This window comes from Lepidochelys kempii, chromosome 1 (assembly GCF_965140265.1).
Source record: "Lepidochelys kempii isolate rLepKem1 chromosome 1, rLepKem1.hap2, whole genome shotgun sequence".
NCBI lineage: Eukaryota > Metazoa > Chordata > Testudines > Cheloniidae > Lepidochelys > Lepidochelys kempii.
The window spans coordinates 197,816,338-197,840,660 of record NC_133256.1 but is presented as its reverse complement, the minus strand read 5'-3'; the positions used below and the strand labels follow the sequence as shown (position 1 = coordinate 197,840,660).

The 24,323-nt window shown below is 42.8% G+C and overlaps 1 protein-coding gene across 3 annotated transcripts in view; it reads left to right on the top strand.

The window, feature by feature from the left end:
• Positions 1 to 425: 425 nt before the first annotated feature.
• TTF2 (transcription termination factor 2) overlaps positions 426 to 24,323 on the top strand; it is a 35,062-nt gene continuing 11,164 nt past the window's right edge. For 2 of the 3 annotated variants that reach the window (XM_073307912.1, XM_073307891.1), the window contains exons 1-16: positions 426 to 506; positions 791 to 902; positions 2,016 to 2,102; positions 4,249 to 4,315; positions 4,908 to 5,942; positions 7,162 to 7,288; positions 8,104 to 8,304; positions 9,919 to 10,076; positions 12,484 to 12,565; positions 12,892 to 13,008; positions 15,411 to 15,561; positions 15,817 to 15,922; positions 16,955 to 17,145; positions 18,255 to 18,408; positions 20,738 to 20,829; positions 23,506 to 23,591. In XM_073307912.1, coding sequence (XP_073164013.1) covers positions 479 to 506; positions 791 to 902; positions 2,016 to 2,102; positions 4,249 to 4,315; positions 4,908 to 5,942; positions 7,162 to 7,288; positions 8,104 to 8,304; positions 9,919 to 10,076; positions 12,484 to 12,565; positions 12,892 to 13,008; positions 15,411 to 15,561; positions 15,817 to 15,922; positions 16,955 to 17,145; positions 18,255 to 18,408; positions 20,738 to 20,829; positions 23,506 to 23,591 — 2,794 coding nt within the window. In that variant the 5' untranslated portion in view covers positions 426 to 478. The remainder of the gene's footprint in view (positions 507 to 790; positions 903 to 2,015; positions 2,103 to 4,248; positions 4,316 to 4,907; positions 5,943 to 7,161; positions 7,289 to 8,103; positions 8,305 to 9,918; positions 10,077 to 12,483; positions 12,566 to 12,891; positions 13,009 to 15,410; positions 15,562 to 15,816; positions 15,923 to 16,954; positions 17,146 to 18,254; positions 18,409 to 20,737; positions 20,830 to 23,505; positions 23,592 to 24,323) is intronic. The other variant, XM_073307902.1, reaches the window with a different exon arrangement.

Genomic DNA, 24,323 nt, shown 5'->3' with positions numbered 1-24,323 from the left:
TGCAAGGCACCTTGTGCTCCAGCTGCGTGCGCAGCGGGCACCGCGCGCCGGGGACCGGGGGGGGGGGAGGGGGCGGGGAGCAGGTTTCTTCATCAAGAAACACGCACAAGACCCGGCCTCGGGGTGGGACGGGGCGTCCCACGGGGTGTGTAGGCGGGGGAGGGCAAGGAGGAGTTCTCGCCAGGTCTCATTGGTTGGCTTCCCACCAATGACCTGCCCCCTTAGCTTTGCCCGCCTCTTCCCCACCATTCGAAAGCTGAGGGCCCGCGCAGAGAGAGACGGAGAGATTGGAGGGCTGTGCCCCGCTGCGATTGGCTGGCCATCCTCCCGCCCCGCTCCTACTGGCCACTGTGTCAGTGACGAGGCCGGATCCATATGTCGGATTGGCTGACTCCCAGAGCGGGGGCGGGGCCGGCGGGACGCGTTTCCCGGAGACTCTGCCGGGGCCGGGACCGCGCGGGGGCTTTGAGGCCTGGGGATGGAGGCGGTGCGGTGCGCGGGGCACGGTGAGGGGCGGAGCCGCCGTGACATGCCTGGGGGGCTGCGGGGTCCCCCGGGTCGGGCTGGGCTTTTCTGAGGCGGCCTCCCTGGGCCCGGGTTTCTTCTTTTTTTTCCCCGGGGGGGGGGGGGTGTCCCTGGCGCGGGGTCCCCAAACTGGGCGTGGGGGGGGTCTCCTGGGGCTGGGGGTATCCCCGGGGCTGGAGGAGCGCCCTAGCCCCGGGTCTCAGAGTGGAGCGGATGCTGGGAGGCTGAGTCTCACAAGGCTGCTTTTCTTCCCCCCCCCCACCAGGGTCTCTCTGTTTCCTGAAAACAGGCGTCTGCGATGGGCCAAACAAAGGGAAAAGCTTCTACATGTGCGGGGTCCAGGACCAGGCGCCCTGCGGATTCACCCTCCCTGCACAGTAGGTTTAGGGACTCGGAGGTTCCTGTTCTGCACACGTACTCGCCCCATCCTCTGGGGTGATGCTGAGCTGTCACGGCACAGCCTGGGATGCGGTGTGTGTCACCTTAGGTTTTCCAGTGTTGGATCCGCTCTCAGATTACATTATAACAATATTCATTACTAAGCAAAGGCAGCTGCTGTATATTTGTTCTGAGGGGCATTGCAGTTTAAACATATAATCTGAGTGTGGAACGGATTTATAGGAAGGCAGAAACATCCTAATCCCCACAGAGAGCCTGTAGAGTATCCTATTATTTAATGTTTTTATTATCATAGTTCCTAGGAGCTCTAGTCAGAGGCCAGGACCCCATTGCACTAGCTGTGGTACAAACACAGATCAAAAAGATGGTCTCTGACCCAAAAAGCTCACAGTCTAAGACTAAGATAAGTGATACAGATAAGTGAGGGAAACACAAAGGAACAATGCGATAATAGTCATCATGATAGGCAGCAGACTGATCACACCAACTGATTAACAGTTATCAACTTTTTTGTAGTCATGGTAAAGGAGATATGTCAGGATGTAAAATGTCAGCCTGTATCTCCAACTAGCCTACACACCTTCAACTCGGATGCCCGTATGCATCATATATACTCATCATGGGTTACAAAATGCTGTGGTTTGTAGATGTAGCCATAGACCATCCTGCAGTTCACCCACAGATTAGCTAGTAATATCAATATCTTGCCTCTTAATCTTTCTATATAGAAACCAGAGATTCAATTGTCTCCCATCTTGACTACCCCTTTATAAATTATACCAAAACAATACAGAAGACCTGAGTTAATCATGGGTTCAAGAAAACCACTGTTTTTGTTACATAAATGGCATTTCGTGTCTTAAGTGCTGGAAACTAAGAGAGAGAAGGGATTAGCTCTTTTATTAATTTTAAGTGAATTGGGGGCTGTTTGGGGAGCCCCGACAATGAGCTGTTAGTTCGGTGAACCTGACCTCCTACATGTCTCTGAACGAAGGTGTCTTTGAGATCTTCCTCTAAGGATTTTGCCTTAAGCATTTGTTTCTGCTATTGCTCTTACTCAGACAGCTCAAATCTTTTCCCCCCACCTTCAGCCTTCCTGCTTCCTACTGCTTGATCCATGAGAAGTACATGGTGGAGCTGCAAGTTCTGATTCAGCAACAGGACAGAGAAGAATACAAGTAGGTTTGTCCAAAGGGAACATGTACAGCATGTAATTCCTATTAATTTGAAAAGTTAGGATAACTCTTCCTTCTTGTGGCAGCACAGCCTGATCACTATCCTGCTTGGTATATACATTTCTGCAGGTTTGCATATTATTTTTCATATATGGCAGGTTCCAGTTCCTAAGAGCATAGAATGTAAATATCTGGATTGAGGTGGGATGTCTTTGTTGTACTGAAATTGGCATCATTTTAAAACAGTCTGACTCTTACAACGTTAAATTGTAGATATCATTGGATGGATTGTATGTGTGTTGGACACTGCAAGGCCTACAAAAAGCAGCTCCCAACAAAGTTCAGTTTCTATTGGCTAGACATAGTTTGTATAGATAGTAAACAGTGATGTGATATAAGAATTTTATTGGCATGAGTTTGTGATGATCACATTAATCGTGCGTGCTAAAGCCATTTCTGAGTTATCCAGATCATCAGAAACAAGTGCTGGTATAACTTTTATAGAGTGTCGTCCTGTAGTCTCTGTATGACACACATGTTACAGGAAAATCTATTTTAGGAACATTACAGAGATTTAAAAAAATCATAGTACTATTTTTTGTGTCCTTGTGCCTGTGTCTTGGTCAGCATGAGTCCAAATGGGCTGAGCTCAGACAGAGAGAATTAACACTAATAAATGGTGTAAAATAGAATCCTGTACATAAAAATGTCATAATTTAGTCTAGCTCTGGCCAGCCCAGGACTAAAAATGAGAGCCAGGTCCCACTAGAAAGGCTCAGCTCTCCCCTTCAGTGATGTCAATATCCCATTTCTAGTCCTGCTGGGCCATTGGATATTGGACACTAAAGTTGTCACTGGCCCAAGATCATTGTAGGTCTCTGACATGTATGGTTTTTGAGGGAAATTCTACAGTAGGGGTGGGGAGGAAACATTTGTTTGGCAGATTAATGATGTTTGTTTGTTTAGCATCAACTGTTTGAAGCTGCTCAGCAGTTGGAAATGTTAAAATAAATCCTGGGGAGTTGGATTATTTGGCAGGTGTTACAGTTATGTGATAAATCACACAGGTGTGTGATTATTAATCAGATGCTACCCCAATTTGTCACATGGGTATTTCTGTCATATAGGTGATAGATCTATATGTGAATGTATAGATACAATCTATATGCAAGTTAATGCTACTTGTAGTTTTGACATTGATTTAACATATTTTTGTTAATTGCTTGTGCACAGTCTCCTATGAGATGGGTATTACCCTTTTTTACGGTTAGGAAACTTGAGTTTAAGAAGTTAAGCAAGTAGGTGGTGGAATGGAACCCAATTTTCTGACTCCCAATGCCTTCCTTGAAAAACTTAAACAAGGCTTTCTTATCATTGTTCTTCCATTTTTTGATTCATTTATTCAATAACTTTCAAAATTTTGGCTCCTTTCATGTTAAGAACCAACTTATTCTATTCAGTGATCCAATTATTTACTTGTAACAATGTCATGTTATCATAAAAGGTTTTTCTTTGATACAATTATTTATTTATATTTATATCCCACATAAGCTCTCAACATGTGTTCAATTAAAATTCACAATGATTAAATAGAAAACAGCTGCAATCCAGTAAAAGCATCTCACAGAGCTCTGTTTGTCAGCTGCCAAATTAAAAAAGAAGCCTCCCTCTTATTCCATAGCCAAACGCCTTCCTTTCCCCACCGCCCCCGGCTTCAGAGAAATGCATTGCACAGCCCATCTCTTAAAAGGCAAAGAAATTTGGGCTTTGGTAAACCATGAGGGGTTCCCAAGACTTTGATCATAATCAATGACTGAATCGTGTTGAATGTTCCGTGTCACCACACCTTCAGTTTTTGTTTCAAGACAAGAGAGGAACTATAAGCAGAGGAAATGAATGTATCCAGAGGATTTTAATATTATAGAAAGCTATGCATTGGGCAGTTACTAAATTTGATCTTGTTTATTTTTCCAAAGGTCTTGAGCGATATACTAAATGCAGACAAATCCCTGTAAAGTGCAGATCCAGAGAGTCTGTCTGGGACACTGCCTGTGCAAACTGAATTTGTAAAGATTCTCTGTGATGGAACATACTGGTATATGTGTTAAACTTGCTTTCGGAGCTCATGGTTTCTTTTATTGTCTACTAGGCTATACTATCGATGCCTTAAAAGTAAGATGGAAGGGAAGAGGTGGTGTGGGAGCATCCCATGGCAGGTACATGTGTGTCATTTATATTTAAGCTCTCTGTTGCTCACAGCATGCAATTGTTTACATTTGTCCACTATGCAACCTGTAGTTCAACCTGCGACGGGCTATCGGTTCCAGCGTGCAATGCTCCATCTGGATTTCAGGTGTCAAGCCGCTGTTCTTAAAATGAAATATTTCACGCAGGGGCCTCTCTTTACAGGCTTAGATAAAACTAACTGCCTCAGACCAAAGTACAGGGAGTACTCTGGATTGTGGGCAACTTGGGTTCAGTATCCAGCTGTGGTCTCTTCTCTTTTTCCCCCTATCCCCATTCCCAGAGGCTGCATGGTTGATGAGACATCCTGCTTAGTCCCTGGGGCAGTGGGTGCAAGGAATCAGCTTTATGCTTCTCATTAGTGCCTTCTACAGCCAGGCACTTACTAGTACTTGAACAGAAGGATGGCGGCTCTGACACAGCCTAGCTGGAGTTATGGGAAGGGTGATATTCCCAGAATCTGATCTTTCTTGAGTGGGTTATGGCATGGTTGAGGGTGTGGATGGGGTAATATTCTTTCCTAATTCATGTTCTAAAGAATAATTTTATTTGCATATTTTGCAGGATTCCGAAGCCATCAAACCGCCAGTAGATGCAGAATCCCAGTATGCATCAGAGCTATTCCTTAATCCCAATGGTCAGCGAAATCCATTCAAAGTTCTAGACAAGAATTGTGAACTGTCCTCCTGGAAGCTACTTAATAAAGGCAACAGGGAAAAAAATAACATCGAAGGAGGGAAACAGAAGGAAAAGAGAGAGCAGGCATTAGATAAAAAGAAGGAGGAGAAACTGACATCTGAATCCCAGATGGGAAGAGAGCATCCAGTGGGAATGAAGATTAAGAAAAAACAGTCTGGGGAGAAGAGGAGTGACACAGAACTTGGGAAGGGAACAGGGACCAGAGCTAAATCAAGTCAGTCTGAGGCTCAGAAAGAGAGAAACCTTTCTGGGGATAAACAAAAATACGGCACCAGTGGAGAGTCTGAGAAACCCTCTGAGCAAATAGAGGAGGAGGCATGTGCGAAGCCAGTGAAAGATGCCTTGCATAGAGAAAGGAAATTGAAGCCTTCATCCCCAAGCCTTGACAGCCAAAAAACAAGCACTGAGCCACTGAGAGAGGAGCAGCTCAGAAAGGGAGACTCAAAAAGCAACAGGGGCAAAGGAATAGAAGTGAAGGTAGATGCTGGTGGGAAGGCTAGAGAGAAGAATGTGACACCCAGAGAGTGTGTGATTTCCCAGGAGGCTACAGACTTGTCAATACCATCAGCATTGCTCCAAGTGCCCTCTGAAGGAGGCCCAGTTGCACAGCCAGCACCATCAAAGGCAGGAATAGTGCCAGGGGAGCGAAAATATGTAACTCAAAATACTAACAGTGATGAAGGTGAAATTGTGTTTGTTTCTTCCAAGTTGGGCAAAGACCAACCTGATGGGTCAGTATTGGATTTGCAACAGGGGGAGGTTCGTGAGAGAACATCTGGGAAGAGTGAGCAAAGGATTTTCTCTTCCTCTTCAGGAGTTGCAACATCTTTGCAAAAGGAAGAAACCCTGGACACCAAAGCCCTTCAGAACCATCTTACAGTCCAGCTGAAACAGAAAAAGGTTGTTGTTTCTATTATACACTTCACTTTTGCTCTTCCCAGTCTCGAGGCAGCTGTTTGCATCAGCTCAGTCAAAACTAATAACCCCTACCGAGCAGTATATGTAAGGCAGTACTCTCTGGAGTACTTAGAGAAAGGTGATCACTTCAGGCTTCTGAAAACTCAGGCTAGACACAAATCAGTTGGATCTATATACACTTAAAACACTGTGTGAGAGAACTTCATATCCTCTAGCTTGGGGGTACTTAGTATTTTCTTCTCTGAGGGCCATGTCAGCAGCATATGGGCTGCACCTTAGGCTGTGTCTACATAGCAGCTGAGGGAGCGCTTTCCAGAGTGAGTAGACACGTGCTATCTCCGCTCGACCTAGCGTACTACAGATAGTCGTGTGGCTGCAGTGGGATGGGCAACAGCTAGGGCTAGTTCCGCAAATCCGTACCTGGGGTCAGGCAGGATTGTACTTAGGAGACTAGCCTGAGTGCTATTTGCAACTTTGCTTGAGAAGTGCTAGTACATGTCTGTCTACCTATTTTGGGAAGCACCCAAAATTGCATCAAATGGAGGAGACTGCAGCCATGTTCACTTTTTAAAAGTTTGGTAATACTTTGGAAAAATGACTTTAAAAAGACATCGTGGAGAATATTTATGATTCCAGCTTTGCATGCTTACTCTGGGATGGAGAAAACAAGATGTGTTCTTTCGCTTTTGTTCATAATTACTAATTATAAAGATCTGAAAACTTAGAAATTCTGTTGATCCCGCATAAGTCAAAATAGAATTTAGATCTCGCTACTAGAACTATTGCTTCTGTTGGATAACATGGTGTAGAAAGGAGTAAAAATAATGAATAAAGAAAGCAATCTAGACTTAGTGCCTTGGAGAGCTGTTGAGATCTTTAGGCTATGCTGGTTGTGTTCCCCTTCTCATAATCTTAGGGAATCAGGGGTTCCTAATTCCCCTCCCCTAAAATTTAATAATAGTTATCTTATTTTCTGGTTAAAGATGCTCCAGAGATTGATATAATCCTTATACGAACTACGTTACACTTACAAATATTTTGGAGATTGCAGAATTAGGTTAAAATATCTGACTTCCTAGAATGCAAGTCTTACCCTTTTTACTTTTGACGGTTCTGTGTAGAGGAGACTGGTTGGAAGTAGTTGGGGGTGGATATCAGTACCAAGTAGATAAGACATGGATTTTTGGGTTTTGTTTTTCAGAGCACTTTGGCGACAGTGAATCTTCAGGCCCTACCGGATAAAGGCGAAAGATTATTAAAGCAAGTGCAGGGTTTGGAAGCTGCGCTCAGTGCTCTCAGCCTCTCAACAGCAGAAAGTGCAGAGGCAGGTAAGAGGATTGGTCAGTATTTTGCCAAGTGGTGTGTCCGACTACAGTGTGTACATAAGGTATAAGTTCATACATGGTGTGTTGCATATATAGAGCCATGGGAATGCTAGGAAGCTGGACACAGCATATTAATTGAAACACCTGAAAATGAATGAAGGAATGTATTAAAGTTGATTATTTTATTTTTTTAAATTTTTTTTAATTGAGAGGTGGTTTTCTCTCATGACTTGAGCACATGACTAGACTCCAGAATTTCTGGATTCTGTTCCAGTTCTGCCAGTACTTGACTGTATGACTTAAGGCAAATCATGTACGTCACCTGTGTCTAACTGACCAGTATCCTAAGGGTTAACTTTTTCTCTCTGTTGAGAACCTTACTTTTTGTACAAGGTATTTCAATTATTTTGCCTCAGGTGTACAATGTACTAAACTTCATCTGCCATTTTGTGGCCAGATGTGGTTGAGCGGATACTTTTGGAGTTTCTTCACAATCCTGTATGCTAATTCACTAACCTAATTAACTGTATTAATCACCTGTGGATGAGATGGACCCTCTCAGATTCACTGGGCCATTTGTTCCTGGGCACTTGTACATGCTGAGAGTGTCAAGAAGGACACCCCTTGTAACATGGACAGATCCTCTGGGAACAGAACTGAGACTCCCATGTCTCAAATACGCCACTGAATGGTCCTTGTTAAGTGAAACCTTTTGGTCCCTTCTCCACTGTGCCACACTTGAAATGTTGACCTAAAGCTGAGAGACTACAAAGTCCATTGCCGAGCGATTAACCTTGAATGTTTCCCTTCTCAAACAGGGAACAGTGTGAGTAGTGACAATCAGGAAGAATCTCTGTGCAACCCATTCAGCAGGACGACCACTGAACCATCCAAGTCTGTGCATCTGAAAAACCCACAGCCATTCCAGGATCCTCTTGCTAAAACCTCTCTAGGATTGCATGGCTGCAGCTCAGCTCCCTCTCTGGGACCCAGTCAATACTACAGTAGTGTCTATGGAGGTAAGGTTGAGTGGGCAGCAAGAAACTAGGCCTACTTGCTAGCTAGCAGTTGGCTTTTTTCAGATTAGGTACCATAATCAAGCAGCAGTTTGGAGGGAATCCTAAACTCTGTGGATGAGCAAGAGCTTATTCCAGTAAATTTCTAGTTGCTTTCTTCCATAGAATCTTAGTGTAGAGAAAAGTACAATGAGGTATCTTGAGGAGTAAATCCTGATAGAAGGAATATCTGGGTACATCGGGGAGTCAGAAACTTTGCTTTATTTTGTTAGGTTGGTTTCTGGCAAACTGCTGACGTGGTCCTTCATTAAGCAGAGTATAGATCCCAGTATGCTATTCTCCATCCTGAACCAAGTGGAGAACTCCGTGGGTAGGTGGGTTTGGTGACCTATAAGATATATGAAAAAAGTTAGCTCTATGTTGCCCATGGGGATTAGGCAGTGTGATCAAATACTAATTCCTTGCAGGGTGGTTTGATTTAAATCAAGGTTATTTAAAACAGCAAGCCGGAAATCTTGATTTAAATCATCAGTTTAAATTTTGTTTTGCATTGTACTCTTTAGTTTTTCTAAAGAAAGGATTCTTATTGGTTGGTAACCATTAAAACATGTTTATTTGCAACTAAATATAGCTTTTACACTACACTTTGTCCTTTTTTCCTCTCTATATCTATACACATTTATTTAAGCATTTATATAGCTTAATTTACATTTATTCAGATGCATAATTCATCATTTTTAATAAAAATTTAAAAATTAAGAATTTCTTATTTACTCGATTATGATTAATTTTACTTGTGATTTGTGTTAAGCTCTGTTTGGATGGAAATTCAAATTCAGTCAAAAATACACAAAAGCACCATTTAATTTTTTTATTAAATAAAACTAAAATGTTCTGGATACATAAGAAAAAAATTCATCAAAATTTATTAAAGCATGTTTTGCATTTAAAACTGATTTATTAAACAAAGGAAGTATTATCTGTAGTTAGTGAATTGAACTGATTTGTTTCTGGTCACCATGTCCTTCCAGATTTTAAAGCTAATAGATCTCATCCTCTAACACCTAGTTTTTATTCATGGATTGGAAGAGGGGAAAACAAACGTTTCTGTTTTTTCAACACCCAGTTGGTTTCTTAAGGTTTGAAGAACTAGATGAATAAACTGAAATGAAGAAAATATTCTTTTTGCACCTGCTGACAAAAGCTGGTTTAGCACTTCAACAAACTCTGGCTCCAGGTGCTTAGCCAGTAACTTCCACTAGTTCAATGGTTTGATTTTTTTTGTCTTTAAAACTTGGCAGCAGACATGTACTGCTTAATGTTTTTTGTTAATGTTTGCTTAATGTTTATTTTTACATGATTTTAATAGATTTAAGCTTTAACCTGTGTTGTCAATTTCACATTTAAGTTTTTTTAAAAATAAACCTCTATTTAACTTAAATTAAAAAATAAAACAATCAATTTTTAATCACACTCATCCATGTTTGTTACCAGGGAGGTGCACTGTGGTGTTTTCTGGAAGCCTGTAGCCATTTAACCATGCCTTTTAGCCTCTGAGCTTATTAGTGGGAATTAGTGCTATAAACAGTGCTCATTCACTGTGCTGCCTTTTCCTAGCAAGCGCCAGTGTGCAGGGATTGTACGGAGGCAGAATGACTGAAGATCGACTCAGGGCAGTGCACAGTGCCACAAGTGATGCCATTAACCATCTTCACAGATCTCTAGAATCCTGCCCCACAGAGGAGACTGTGGCTGAGGACCCATCTGGGTTGAAGGTGAGCCAGTAGCAAGAGAGAGCAGTACTCAATTTGATTCACAGTTTCATGTAATCTCCATTATGAAACATAATGTCAGGGATTATGCTATAAAATGGGCAATTCCAACGTATTACCTATTCCTAGACAAATGTACTGCCTTATGTATACTGTTCCACTTAAGCCAAGAGGTGCATCAATAAAAAGCAGAGGTTTGTCCTTCGCTCCTATCATTTTTTTGTAGGAAGAGCAAACTGCAGTACTGCGAGTGACGTATGAATCTTCAGTTTTACCAGAAGACTTTTAGCGTTCTGTCAGCTACATTGGAACCTTATCACTTTTCTTCTTCTCTAAGATTGTAAAGTCTTTGGGATAGAGGCCATGTCTATGTATGTATTTACAGAGCACCTAGCACAATGGGGCTCTGATCCTGATTCTCTGGGTGCTGCTTTAGTCTAAATATGACATACAAAAACTATGCTGAAATAATGTTGTTTAGGATGTAAAGTCACTTACTCGACAGTTAGGAAATGCCAGATTAAGGCTGCCTGGACAACCATAATTCAGCCCCCTTGTGTGTATGCATTATGATACAGTTCTTAATACATAATCACATATGGTTTTTTCCCTGCAGGAAAATAACTTGAGATGGTTTGAATAGTGAGTCTGGCACTAGTGAAAGGTGTTAAGTGAACAAGCTTAGAGACTGAAGTTCTCTGTCTTTACATGGCATGAGTAGTACAGTGCATATCTCTTCACAGTTCTTCTACTACTCATTCTTCCTCTGATCATCATCTTAATTGCGATCCTCTGTGCTGGTCTCAGACACAGCTGCCCACTTCTTATTCTTTTTGTATGTACTCTAACCTACCATAGAATTTAGCCCAAGCTGTGTTGTAGATTAGAGCACTCCCTATGGAATAGACAGTGAAGGGTGGTAAGTACAGTTAGCTCCCAAATTTTGCAGATATGTGCTGCAAAGCCTTTTAGCAATTCATAGTTTCATAGAGTTTAAAGACTGAAAAGATCATTAGATCATCTAATCTGACTTCCAGTATGTCTCAGGCCATTAAATTTCACCCAATTACCTCTGTATTGAGCCCAAAGCATAACTTGGCTAAAGCACATCTTTCAGAAAGGCATCCAGCCTTTGAAGACTCCAAGAAATGGGGAATCCACCCTTGGTAATTTGTTCCAGTGGCTAGTCACCCTCACTATTTTAAAAACTTGTGCCTTATTTCTAATTTGAATTTGTCTGGCTTCAGCTTCAAGCCGTTTGTTTTTGTTAACACCTTTCTCTACTAGAATAGAGAGCCCTTTAATATCTGGCATTTTTTCTCTGTGAAGGTACTTATATGCTGTAATCAAGTCACCTCTCAATCTTTTTGATAAGCTAATTTTTCAACATCCTCTTTTAAAATGTGGATATCAGACTTGTGTGCAGTATTCCAGTGTCAGCCATACCAATAATGTGTACAGAGATAAAATCACCCATATACTCACTACTCCCATGTTTATATAGCCAAAGATCACATTAGCCCTTTTTGCCACAGTATTGCACGAACAGAGTCTGGGGAACCAAAAGAAAGTCTGTCCCTGCTGGGCAGATTTAATTGTCATTCTTTAATCCTCATGAAGAACTATAGTGACAGCTACTCTATAAAAATGCTGATAGCTATGCCATTGCCAACTCTCTGCCACAATCAGATGACTATTTCATTATTAAAAATAGCTTTTTTCCTTACTCAAGTACAGAAATCAGTCCTATATAGTAGAGGAATACTAAGAGAATGAATAAATGGTCAAACTTGACCTCCTCCAACATTATTAGAAGTTGATGGTTGATAAATGTAGTTAGTCATGAAAAAATTCCTTTACTCTCAATAACACCTCAGATTTCCACTACAGGTCATATGATAAATTAGTTTGGATGCTTATACAATAATATAACATACAGGGTCAGAAGTTGCATTATTTGCTAGACATGATTCCCAAGGATAAAAACTCAATTATTGTTTTTTAAACTTTCCTACACTGGATAGATCTGTTTCTCAGACGGTGATCTCTTTCATAGTAAAATAAAGCTTTTAAAATGACATGCTCATAAAAGATCTTTCATATTTCTTTACAAATATTGTACATTTAAAAATTTCTTCCAGCTTGTTTGTGAAGTACTAGCACAAGTTAATCTGTCTTGTAACATTTATAGTGTCTTGCTATTGCAAAAAGTCTGATCTCAGAGTAACTAGTACCACTCTGAGATGTTTGTATTGGTTTGGAAAGAAAACTGACAGACAAGTGCTGAGTGTACAGTTGCCCTAAAACAGAACTTGACTGTTTGATCAACTTGGCATTGAGGACAGAAATGTCTGAGAGCAATGTCTCTGAACGGCAATTACACTTTACATTCCGTACTTAATCTTTTCAGATCCCATTGTTGCTGCACCAGAAGCAAGCACTTGCATGGCTACTCTGGAGGGAGAGTCAGAGACCCTGTGGAGGAATTCTGGGTAAGTAACATCATAATGCAATGTATCAGTTTGGGGTGCATTTTTCTGGCAAGAACATGCCTTGTAATTAATTCTCCACCATGGTGGCAGTGGTGAAAGCGTATTTTAGTCAGGATCCATTTCCTGGAGAATCCTGGTTTCCTTGTCTCGCATCCAGATATGGGTCAGCAGCCCATACCAAATCATAGCTTACAGTAGTAAGTTCTTCAAGATCAACAAATATCATACTATGTTACTTGGGAGTTTGATTTGGTTCAGCATAGATTTGAGCTATGCAGACTCATTCCATGCCATAATCTTGACTTTCCCTCTTCTTTTTCTTCCAGCAGATGATATGGGCCTGGGGAAGACTCTAACAATGATTGCACTCATTCTGGCCCAGAAAAGGCTAGAGAAGGGGAAAGGAAAGGAGAAGAAATTGGAAATGTGGCTGTCGAAACACGGTATAGAACAATTATACTGCAAAACAGTGCTGGTACTTCAAGTGTCTGGGCTCTCTAAAAGATTGCACTGTGTGTGGGCAACATGCGTTGTGGTACCTGGATGGTCCAAGTCTGACCCACAGTGTGCTACAAAGTGGCTGCCCTACACTTGGCTCTGGAGGTGCAGCCTGCAGAAAGTGTATTCTGGGATCATAGTGCTCCACTCAATCAGGATAGAGATGTGAATGCTGGGATTTGTAGTCTGTCTCCATTTAGCCAGGATTAAGGCAGATGCATACTGCTCCATTATGTGCAAGTAATATACAGTCTTGCCCTTGGATATGTATGCAGCTCCTTCTGAAGTCAGTGAGTTGCACGTGAATATCAGAAGGCTACATTTTTCCCTTATGTTTGCCCCTGGGATTTCTGCAAGCTGTTAAATGTGCCCCTTAGTTGGGTGGAGTTTAGTAACTGTGTGTGGGGGGCCATAGTCTGCCCATCTGCCTGCCTGCCCAGTATGTAGGAACTACAGGTCTTTCTTAAATCTTTGTTGGATGTTATGCTATTTGGTTGGTCAAAGTCCTAGCAAGATTGCTAAGGATGTGTCTGTGAGAAATCCAAACACTGCTATAGAACTCACCTATTACCATTTACCCTTGGAGATATTCTTGGGATCCAAATGACTATTAGTTTGTGGGGGGTTTTGTGTGTAATTCCCCACCCCTCCTTGAATCTCAGTAAGGAGGATTCTGCCAGCACTATGTGGTACAGAGAACTAAAAACACCATTCCATCTCTGAGGGTGAGGGAAAGAATTCCCTATGGCAGGGGTGGGCAAACTATGGCCCACGGGCCAAATCTGGCCCCTCAGGGCTTTGGATGCGGCCCGCGGATTTGCCACCCGTGTGGTTCTGTGGGCCCCGTGCCGCTCCGGGAAGCAGCTAGCACCACGTCCCTGGGGAATGGGGTGGCAGAGGGCTCCGCGCGCAGCTCCTGCCTGTGGGTTCCTTCCCCGAAGCTCCTATTGGCCGGGAATGGGGAACCGCAGCCAATGAAAGCTTTGGGGGAGGTACCCACAGGTGCGCAGAGCCCTCTGTGCCCCCTCCCCCAGGGGGCCGCAGGGACATGGTGCTGGCCACTTCCTGGAGTGGTGTGAAGTCGGAGCCACCTGCCCTGGCCGCAGTGCGGGCCGCTGCTGCTCCGGAGCTGCTCCAGGAAAGCGGTGCCGGGCTGGAGCCCACGCCCCCTGCCGCACCCCATACCCTCCCTGCACCCTAATCCCCTGCCCTGAGCCTCCTCCTGCACCCCTCCCTGCACTCCAACCCCCTGCCGCACCTCTCCTACACACCTCCCTGCACCACTGCCCTGAGCCGCCTCCTGCACCCCAACCCCCTTCCCTGAGTCCCCTCGTACATTGTGCACCCCTCCTGTGCCCCAGCCCCTTTCCCTGAGCTCCTTCCTGCACACCGCACTCCCCCCTGCCCCAGCCCTACATTCATGGCCCTGCAAGCAATTTCCCCACCCCGATGTGGCTCTTGGGCCAAAACGTTTGCCCACCTCTGCCCTATGGGTGTTTAATCTATACTTAGTTTTGAAGCATAGAAGCTAGGTAATGTTATGCATATCTTGTACTAAAGCAAGTGGAGATTGCATATGTCCTCCTACAGTCTGGGGAAAAAAAAACAAAAAAAACCCCAACCCTGCAGACTTTTCAAGTTCTGATTGCACTGGTGTATCCTGTATGCACACGTGCACAGAACTGACTTGTATACAGAAACGTTCGTTATTAATTTATTTTCTCAGAATGATGGCTCCATCCTTATTTAATTTGTTATGAGTTTTGTTTTTTTTATTCCTCCCAAAAATGTTACCAGGATTTTCTGTGTGTCTTAAGCAATCAGTATTTCTTTTTCCTAAAACAAAACTTAAATATTTGCATAGATGATTTTCATGAGATGTCACATTCTGGCTTTTTTTCCTAGACTTTCAGCATGCTAAAACAGAAATAATTAAGTGTGATAATAAGGCACTTTAGTCTTTCAGTGCTTCATATTGAAATCCTTATTTATTATTCTAGTAAGGCTTCATGCATGAAATTTTTGTTAATGCAAAATAGCAACAAAAGTATGTCAAGTACATGAAAAATAAGCTGAGCTTTAAAATATTTTTGTTTGCGTGTAGTGTTTTTAATATTGTACAGATTTTTCTCCAAAATGTACAACTGCAGGAATACACTGAAGAACTGAAACACTTATAAAAGACACATCTACTTTGCTGAACCATGTGAATGGGAAAAGTGGGCCTGCTCCTCTAAATAGATGGAAGGTTTGGAAAGTCAAGGCAGCTGGTTGGAAAATCCCATGCTAATTGTACTCAAATGAGAAGATTCTGAAATCTCTTCCTTTTCTTGTCTTTCTATTTAAGATTCCTCTGTCGTCCTCTCCCGAGGTACTTTAATCATCTGTCCAGCATCCCTGATCCACCACTGGAAAAAGGAGGTTGAGAGACATGTAAGCAGTGGCAAACTGAGGGTCTGTCTGTACCATGGACCCAACCGGAACAAGCAAGTAGAGGCGTAAGTGCAAAGCCATAGCAATTCTGCGCAGGAGAAGCAAAGCGCTAAGCAGGAGGCTCACTGGCTGAACTGTCTTGGGGAGAAGCTCCCAGCAGTAGAACTGTAGGAGGCATAGGGAGTCAGGATTGATTGAAGTACTGGCTCTTACAGAACAGCATCCTACATGTTCATCCTTGAGTGTTGGTTTTGCTGCCTTGCAGAAGGGGTTCCTGATGGGTCTCATTGCTGACAAGCATGTCTCTTCTTTTTGTACAGCCTCTCTGAATATGACATTGTTGTCACCACCTACCATCTTCTCTCCAAAGAAATTCCCACGAAGAAGGAAGAGGGAGAGGTCCCTGCTGAGGAACATGATGTGGGGGTGAGATACATGCAGTTGACAAGGGGGCTGCTTTATACAGAGAGACTTAAAAATCATACTAGATTGACCTATTATTGTTACAAGAAACACCTAAGATTATTGAACATGGGAAAAATATTACTTTTTCATCCCCCGTTGCTGTGAGAGACTTATACAAACAGGAGAAACTGACTGGAGACAATCAAGTTGTCAAGTGCACAAAGTAAACAGAAAAAGTAGAGTATCTATCCTAAGCTTTGTTACAATAATCATGTTACTTTTAATAGTAGTAACTAACCAGGGCTTGGACTCCAGCCCAAGCCCAAATGTCTGTCCACATTGCAGTTTTATAGACCTGCACCCTGAGGCCCGCAAGCCTGAGTCAGCTGACATGGACCAGCCATGTGTGTGTTCTTGCAGTGTAGATATACACTAAAGTCAAAACTACTTTCAATTGGCTGTATGGTACAGATGAAGTACACTTCAATTCCCTGGGTGCACTTTGTATATGATATTAACTTTTATGCCTTACATCTGTATGCACAAGAGACCCAAATATGTCTCCCGCAGCCATTGGATCTATGTATTTCCACACACTTGTAAATGTAAAATCTCCCCTCATGGATTAATGAGATGGGATTTATCTTTTGGGATGCATTACATTTATCCTTTTGTCATAACCTGGCAAAATTCTGCTTGTCCAGAATGAATATGTTTTTGGGCAGGATATTAAAATACGCATTTTTTTTTCATTATCATCCATAATCATGGTAAAGGACAGCCAAGGACACTTTGATCTGGGGCTAGTAGACTTTCTTGACAGTTTTGCAGAGCTACTTGACTGAAATAAGCAGTGCATGTTATAAAGGGGTGGAGAGAGAACCTCAATAGAAGTGGTGACTGCTAAGACCTCTGCTCACATTTGTGGGGACTTCCACCAGGGAAAGACTTCCTGCCAAAAAAACCCTATCGACTTGTGGCTTTCCAGGATGTGGGGTGTTTTCCCCCCAGCCTCATATAGAATTATAAATTCAAGCCTGCTTTCTCCTCCAGGATACACCATGTCCCTGCTCTCCTCTGCTCCGAGTAGCCTGGGCTCGGATTATACTGGATGAGGCCCACAATATCAAAAACCCCAAAGTTCAGACCTCTATAGCTGTGTGCAAACTGAGAGCCAGTGCCAGATGGGCTGTCACCGGGACGCCTATACAGAACAACCTGCTGGATATGTACTCACTGCTCAGGTAAGCTGACCGCGTGGGAAACAATATAACCCTGGTAACCATAGCTTTGTCTATGGGCATCGTCCAGTCATCTTAAACCAAAGATCCTGGTGTAGAGTAACTTTGCTAGTGGTGGGGATTCCCAATCCGGTTATTCTTTAGTAATTCAATACCACCAAGCAACTTATGGTAGTGCAGATTTCTCAGGTGACTGGATTTTGGCTAGGCTAGTAGTTTTATCTCAGTTCTTTGTATGGCATTAGATTCTACACCTGCAGATAAGGTGGTCCACAGCCTAGTTGCTCTGTATCCTGGGCCATTGACCTATTGCTTATAGTTTTGCTTCCATAAGCAAGGGGGTTAAGTTAGTTATTAATCTATTGTATGTTCTTACAGGAGAATTGAACTGACCATGGCATTGACCTTAATGAACAGCTGTGTTCACTCAACAGTCATTGTTTCTCTCCTGTGGCATTGCTAGGGCTTCATTAAAATGAGGGAGCGTGTGCTTATTACAGTAGTTTCCACCAAATTAGTTACGAATTTAGATGGCTCTGCAAAAAGTGGCTCTAGTTGGGTCGTAAGTGGGTTGAACACTTGTTACTTTTGAAAACAATCAAAAATATCTGGTTTAATCTCTGAGTTTAGCTTCAAGCTGGCTGATTGGAGGGGAACTTTTGCACAAACTTGAGATGAACAGATTGTTTGTTTGTTTTTAGAGAGATGGGAGTTTGAAGCATTAAATGTGATGCCTTTTGGCAAATTCTTATGCTATTTTTCTTTTTGCCATCTTAAAAATAAATGAATAAAAAATGAGGTGTTCAGAGGTATACTAACTAAGAGGAGGTGATCCCTGCTGAACCAACAGCACTGCCCCCTAGCACCATTGGGAGCAAGATTTCTCTGATCATCAGGCAGTTTGTGTTTTAGTGTACAAAGATGTGTCAGTGCTAAGTCTGAATATAGATTCTGTTACTGTTGTGGGCTTTTGTTTGAGGGAATTTGATGTAAACAGAACACAAGGCTGTTTTGGAAGGGAAGCAATCCAATTCTCTTCTGATCTTCTTGAGACTAACCAAAGAACTTCACTTAAACTGGCATTCATTGTCTTTTCTCTCCTCTCCTGGTAGGTTTCTGCGTTGCTCTCCCTTTGATGAATTCAAGCTATGGAAGAATCAGGTAGATAACAATACAAAGAAAGGGGGAGAGAGATTGAGTATCTTAACCAGGAGTCTCTTATTGCGGAGAACCAAGGACCAATTGGACTCGACTGGCAAGCCCCTGGTAATGACCTCTCTCCTCTTCTGGGTGTGGGAAAGGGATCTGTGCCCTCCATGTAGCAATCAGATGGTAGTTTTTCATATACAGGCTTGTCACTCTGCGACTGGTTTTTCCCTTTGTTCTGCAGTTTAGGATGCAAGACCAGACCCTGTCATTCACCAGCAAGGAGGCTTGGCTTCCTCTTCAGGGAAACCAACCCAGCTTCCCAAAATGGAACAAAAAGCTCATTATATATTGTTGTTTTCCTAATGAAGTTAGGAAATTTAAAATATTCTACAGAGCAGAGAGTCAGTGAACTGAATTCTTACATCCAACAAATGGCCAGGTCAGAATGGTGAGCCTGGATACTCTGAGAAGAGAAATAATCAGGTATCAAATTTATCTTATTCAGGCTAGCCGTTCCTACTACTAGGATTTTAACAGCAATGAAATACCAAAGATGGCCTTCCATGGCTACTTACAATTTAAGATAGCAATTGGTTTCCTCTAAGGGATTATTTGGGGTATCTCAGCATACAGAACTTTTTTTTTTTTTTTAAATAAATAATATATATTTTATAAAAGGCTACATCTAGAAAGGTTGTGCAGCTAGCTTGTAGTACCTAACTGTGAACGGTGTACCAAGTAGCTGCTTTCTCAACCCCAGAAATTAGTCATGCCCTAGTAAGCATGTAGCAATTGAGGCTTAGTTGTTTGTTTTGCCTTTTAATACTGACTGATATAAACAGAGCATTTGACTTCCTTTAAACCTGAGTGCTAACCAAGCAGAGCTTAACAGCTCTCTAAACACCCAGTTTGTACCATGATTGCTTTAGGATGATTAGGTTTAGCACAGAAAGAAGGATGCCATTTCCTGAGATCTGTGCTACACTATGTTAACTCTTGGACTAAAAGCTGGGTCAAAATGCAGCAGCACGTTGTTGTTGGTCAGTGACTGGCAGGTGTGATCCTCTTTGGAACTGTAGAGCAGAGGAGAAACCCAGTAGTGAGTCTCAATATTCAAAGAGGAATATAAGGCATCTGATTTCTTTCCATGCAATATATTAGCAAATTAAATGTTTTATAGCTCAGTGTTGCCAACTCTAGTGATTTTTGAGGTTTTGTTATTTTTAGTGTTTTTCCTAAAGCCCCAGCTCCTGGGATCATGATATTGTATGAGAGTCTCAGCTTTAATTTAAAATAAGTAAGTTTCTGGCCCTCATGATTGCAGAGAAAAGCATGAAAATGTGAAGCAAGTATAGCCTAAGGGATGGAAAAACAGAAGGCTAATAAAAAGAACCCAACATTACTTTTTTAATCTTTTTTTATTTTGGTGGGGCTGGACTCAGTTTTTGAATGTTTGGGGTTGGCAATTGTGAGTTCATCCTTAACCTTGCTATTTCTTATGTTAAGAATGCCCGGGAACTTGGCATCTGGAGGGATGAACTACAAGCTGGGGGGAGGGGTTTTCAGCAATGGCGTTGGGGCTGGAGTTGGGTGGGATTGTTGCCTGAGGTGACAAATGTTCAATAATCTCTCTGGCATCTGCTTCCAGAACGATCACCTCACCTCAAATGAGGCATGTTCACTCTTAGCTGTTGAACCTGCAGGGAAGGTGGCTGGGGATGCATGTATGTGGGCTGTAGGGATGCCTATCCAATAGGATTTTTAAGTTTCAGTGGACATAGTAGATGTTCCTTCTGTGTATATATTCTCTAACTCTGCCCAAACTATCTCTCTCCGTATCAGCCTCGCTTGTTAGCTACTGTGGCTGTGATGAGGAACCTGAGGGTGTTACTGTACCTGCAGATGCAGAGCCAACAGGGAGTGCTCTACATGGCTTAGCATCTTTAATTTGAGTGAAGGATTTTTGTATTTTAAAGATTCAAATCAGATGAGAAACCTCATCCCATCCTTATCACATCCTACCCATTTAGGACCTGACGTGCTTGACCCATTTTAAAATATAGCGCCATCCTGTTAGGCCTGGTGATCCATGGCTTCTGCCACACGTCGGCTCATGGCTGCCATCTTGTGGTTATTCCTTGACTCTTGAACGTTGTGTGGAGGACCACAGGAAACCCTGCTCTGTAGAAGGCCACAGGGGCTTCAGCGTTCTATCCAAAGCAGTGTGAAAGATTTCCTCCCAAGGAGCTGAGCATGTTGCCTGCACAGCATTCCTGGGCCATCTGGCCTGGGGAACGACAAGCTGTTCGATCTGAGACAGCAGAGTCTTGCATACGTTGTTCGGTGATGTTGGATTCAATGAAGCTGAAGGAATCAGCAGTGATCGTGGGGCTTTCTGAAATCTCTACACAGTAAATGGCTGACTCTGTTTGTGTTTTCTCTCTAGGTATCTCTGCCTGAGCGACGCACTCAGTTGCATCGGTTAAAACTCTCAGAAGATGAGCAGTCTGTGTACAATGTGCTCTTTGCAAGATCAAGGTATGAGTGTCTGAGAAGGAGGGAGGATGGTGACTTCCCATCCTTTCCAATTCTTATTTTCATCTTACAGTGAAATCTTATTAAGCTAGGAGTTGACTGTCTGGGCAAATTCTGCTTTCCAAATAATTTCTGGCTGTGTATATGCTAGACACTTTTTGGAAATCTCCTACCTTTGCACTCCCATCATTGCAGCTCCACCATTGTTGTAACAGTGGGATCACTAGTATAAACAGATCATTGGTGTTTTTACCACCATGTTAAACACTGCTAGGAGCAGCTCGCAGTGATACAGTGGTTAAAAACTCCTATGACTGCCTGTGCCCTGTACTACCACCCTGAATGTTAGTGTAAAATGGCGAGAGATTTCTGTGACCTTACCCAGGGTACAGGACTGTTAGACAATTGTGTCCCCTCAGTTCTCCAGCCTGGGGTGCCTTTTACACTGCTTTGCTGTGAGAGCAGCCACTCCTGGCTAGCTCTCACACAGCCTCTAGCATGTAAACTATTCCCAGCTGAGTTATATGAGTGCTCTTAGCCAGCCACTCCTGAACTATATTGCAGAGTGACACCAGCAAATTCCCAGTCCCAGACTTGTCCCCAGACATGTCTTGTACTGCCCTGCTCTTTCCTTCTGGACAATACAAGCTCATCTAAAGTTCATAATTTCATTAATAAAAAATAATATGCAAATACCATATCTCAAATGGAGTTTCCCAAACACTTCAATCCAAACACATGGGTTTAGATAAAACAATAAAAAAAAAAGTTTATTAACTACAGAAAGATAGATTTTATGTGATTACGAGTAATGAGGCATGTAAGTCATAATTGGATACAAAGAAATAAAAGGTTAAATGCAAGCTAATACCTAACTTAATAAGCTAAGTGAATTTACAGCAAAAAGGTTTCTCTTACAACATGCCGACAGCAATCTGGCTAGATACCTCCAGCCAGGACCCCTCCCGCAATTCAGTTATGCTTTTGTCTTTCAAACATGGTTGATGCCATGAGAAGAGATGAAGGGAGAGAGGTGATTTGGGGCTTCTGTTGTTCATTTTTATAACTTTTCCTCATTTTTAAATTGTTTCCATGGGAAACCCCAGCTGTTCCATTGCCAAGAGGTAAATTTCTCACTCGCACCCTTCTTCCTGCCAAAGAATGGCCGCTTAATCAGGTGATAGTCCATTTGATTATCTTGACACCTGGGGTTAAGGTGCTGGCTACCCTTTTGTCTCTGGGGAACTAGTTTGAAGCTATTTCCCTAAACTTGGAACATGTCTCAGTAAGTCATACAGTAAAATATTATAACTTTACATACAATATTTCTACACATATTTTACAAGAACAGTAATGTTCAGCAGATTATGAGCTTTCAAATGATACCTCACAGGGCATACTTTGTCCAAGATTTATCATAGTTTTGTAAAAGTGGTGAACATCAGGGTACAGACTGTTACAATTTCCCAGAAGAATACGATGTAGACAAGCCTTTTGGACTTCCACAACTCTGCAGGTAACATCCTAGTCTTCTTCAGACTCTCTCTCCCAGACCCTTACTAGTGATCTGGATATCCTCCATAGTCCCACCTATTTTGGAGGACTTCTACCTTGTGACACCTCCACAAGCCTTCAAAGGATCTGTGTCTCAAGAAGGCTAATTTTTCTCTGCCCATAGTCTTTATACTCATCAAATAGTTGAAGACTATGCTCTAGCTCCCCAGGCTTGTGGTTTACCCAAGCGATAAATACCCAGATTTTTAAATCTTTCTTCAAGACAGTCCCTCCGACCCCCGATACTCTTTGTTGCCTTGGATGCAGTATTCATATGCTGTTGCACCAAAGAACTATATATACAAGGGCGTTTCTCCTCCTTGCATCGTGACATGCTTCTGTGTACACAACCCAAAATTGCATTGGCACAAACCAGTTTCTAACTTGCTGCCCACTATTGCCCCTACGTCTCTTTCAGCATCACCACATTCCAGGTTTTTCCCTCCAGTTGGGTATTTTTCTCCAGATGCTTTTACTCTTATTTTGCACAAAACATTATCCATTAGGCCTTGCATTCCTAGGAAAATGAGGTTATTTGGGTATTTTTGATGGTGAGAATTCTTCCTCCCATGCTCTCTAAAGTAGATCTCCATTCCAGCCTTACCTGTTTGTCTGAAACGGGATTCCCTTGAAGGTGAATCACAAAATAACATTAACTAGAGACATGCTAACTTGCTTGCTGGTGAAGCTCATCTTGTTTCTCCTTCCTCACTCCAGTTCTTAGATCAGAGGTCCCCAAACTGCAGGGCACCGCCCCCAGGGGGGTGCAGAAGAATGTTCAGGGGTGCAGGCTGGGGCCTGGGCCAGCCTCCATGGGGCGGGGAGGGAGCGCCCTCTGACCCTGGCTGCCGGCCGAGGCTCTGCTTCTGGTCCCGACTCCAACCAGCTGTGGCCCCAGCCTCATGCCCTTACCCCTGTTTGCATTCTCCCCTCCTGGAGCTGTGGCCCTGCACCCAGCCCCAGCTCAGGAGAGGGGGTGGTGGACAGAGGTAAGGGGGCACAAGGTGAAAAGTTTGGGGACCACTGGCTTAGATTGTAAACTGTTTGTGGGACACAGGTTGTGTCCAAATATTTATCTCTAATTTCTCCCTCGCATAACCCTGCTGTCTCTTTCATTTTTGCCAGGTCAACACTACAGTCCTATTTAAAGAGACAAGAAGAGCAGACGAGTCATTGCAGAGAGTACTGTGGTGCTAACCCATTTGATAAAGGTTAGAATAGAGGCTGCAGAAATGTTCTGTGGGGAGTGGTTTTTTAAATTATTAGGAAATTCTCCCTTAAAATTAAGAGGGAGTGCAGAGCAGAGAGTGAGAGCTACGACTCCTGAGTTCTCAGCACCTTGGGGCTCTTCTTTGGAAAACAGCTTGACTGCTGCCCTTGTGAAGATTGTTGCTGTAGAATATGCAGGGGGAATGTTTGGTGTGTGTCTGCGAAGCCTTTTTCTGGCAGTGCTGTTGCCAGGCTCACCTTTAAGGTATAGGGCTCTGTACGCTGCATATCTGTTTGCTCTGGGTAGGAAAGGAGGCATGGTGCAAGTTACAAAGTACTGGTATGGCAGGTGGTGTTTTAAGCAATGTATTGTAGTGGTTAGAACAGGGGACTGATTCAGGACTCCCAAGTCCTGTTCACACTATGTGGTGTTGGGCAAGTCACTTAACATATTTGGGCCTCAGTTTCCCCCTCTCTGAAATGGATATAATATCTGATCAACGAGGGTATTGAGGATTAATGAAAGGTTTAACAGAAGTACAAAGTGTTAGCATAATTTATTTAATCTCTTGCTTCTTGATGTCTTGTGTAGGAACATACCAAGCCCAGCAAAACACCAGTTTCTGCTAAACTGCAGTTTACAGTTTACTTTTACTGCAGTTTCTGTTTACTGCAGAAACACCAGTTTCTGCTAAACTGTGGTTCTGTTCTGAAACAGTACTTTCATTTTCTCT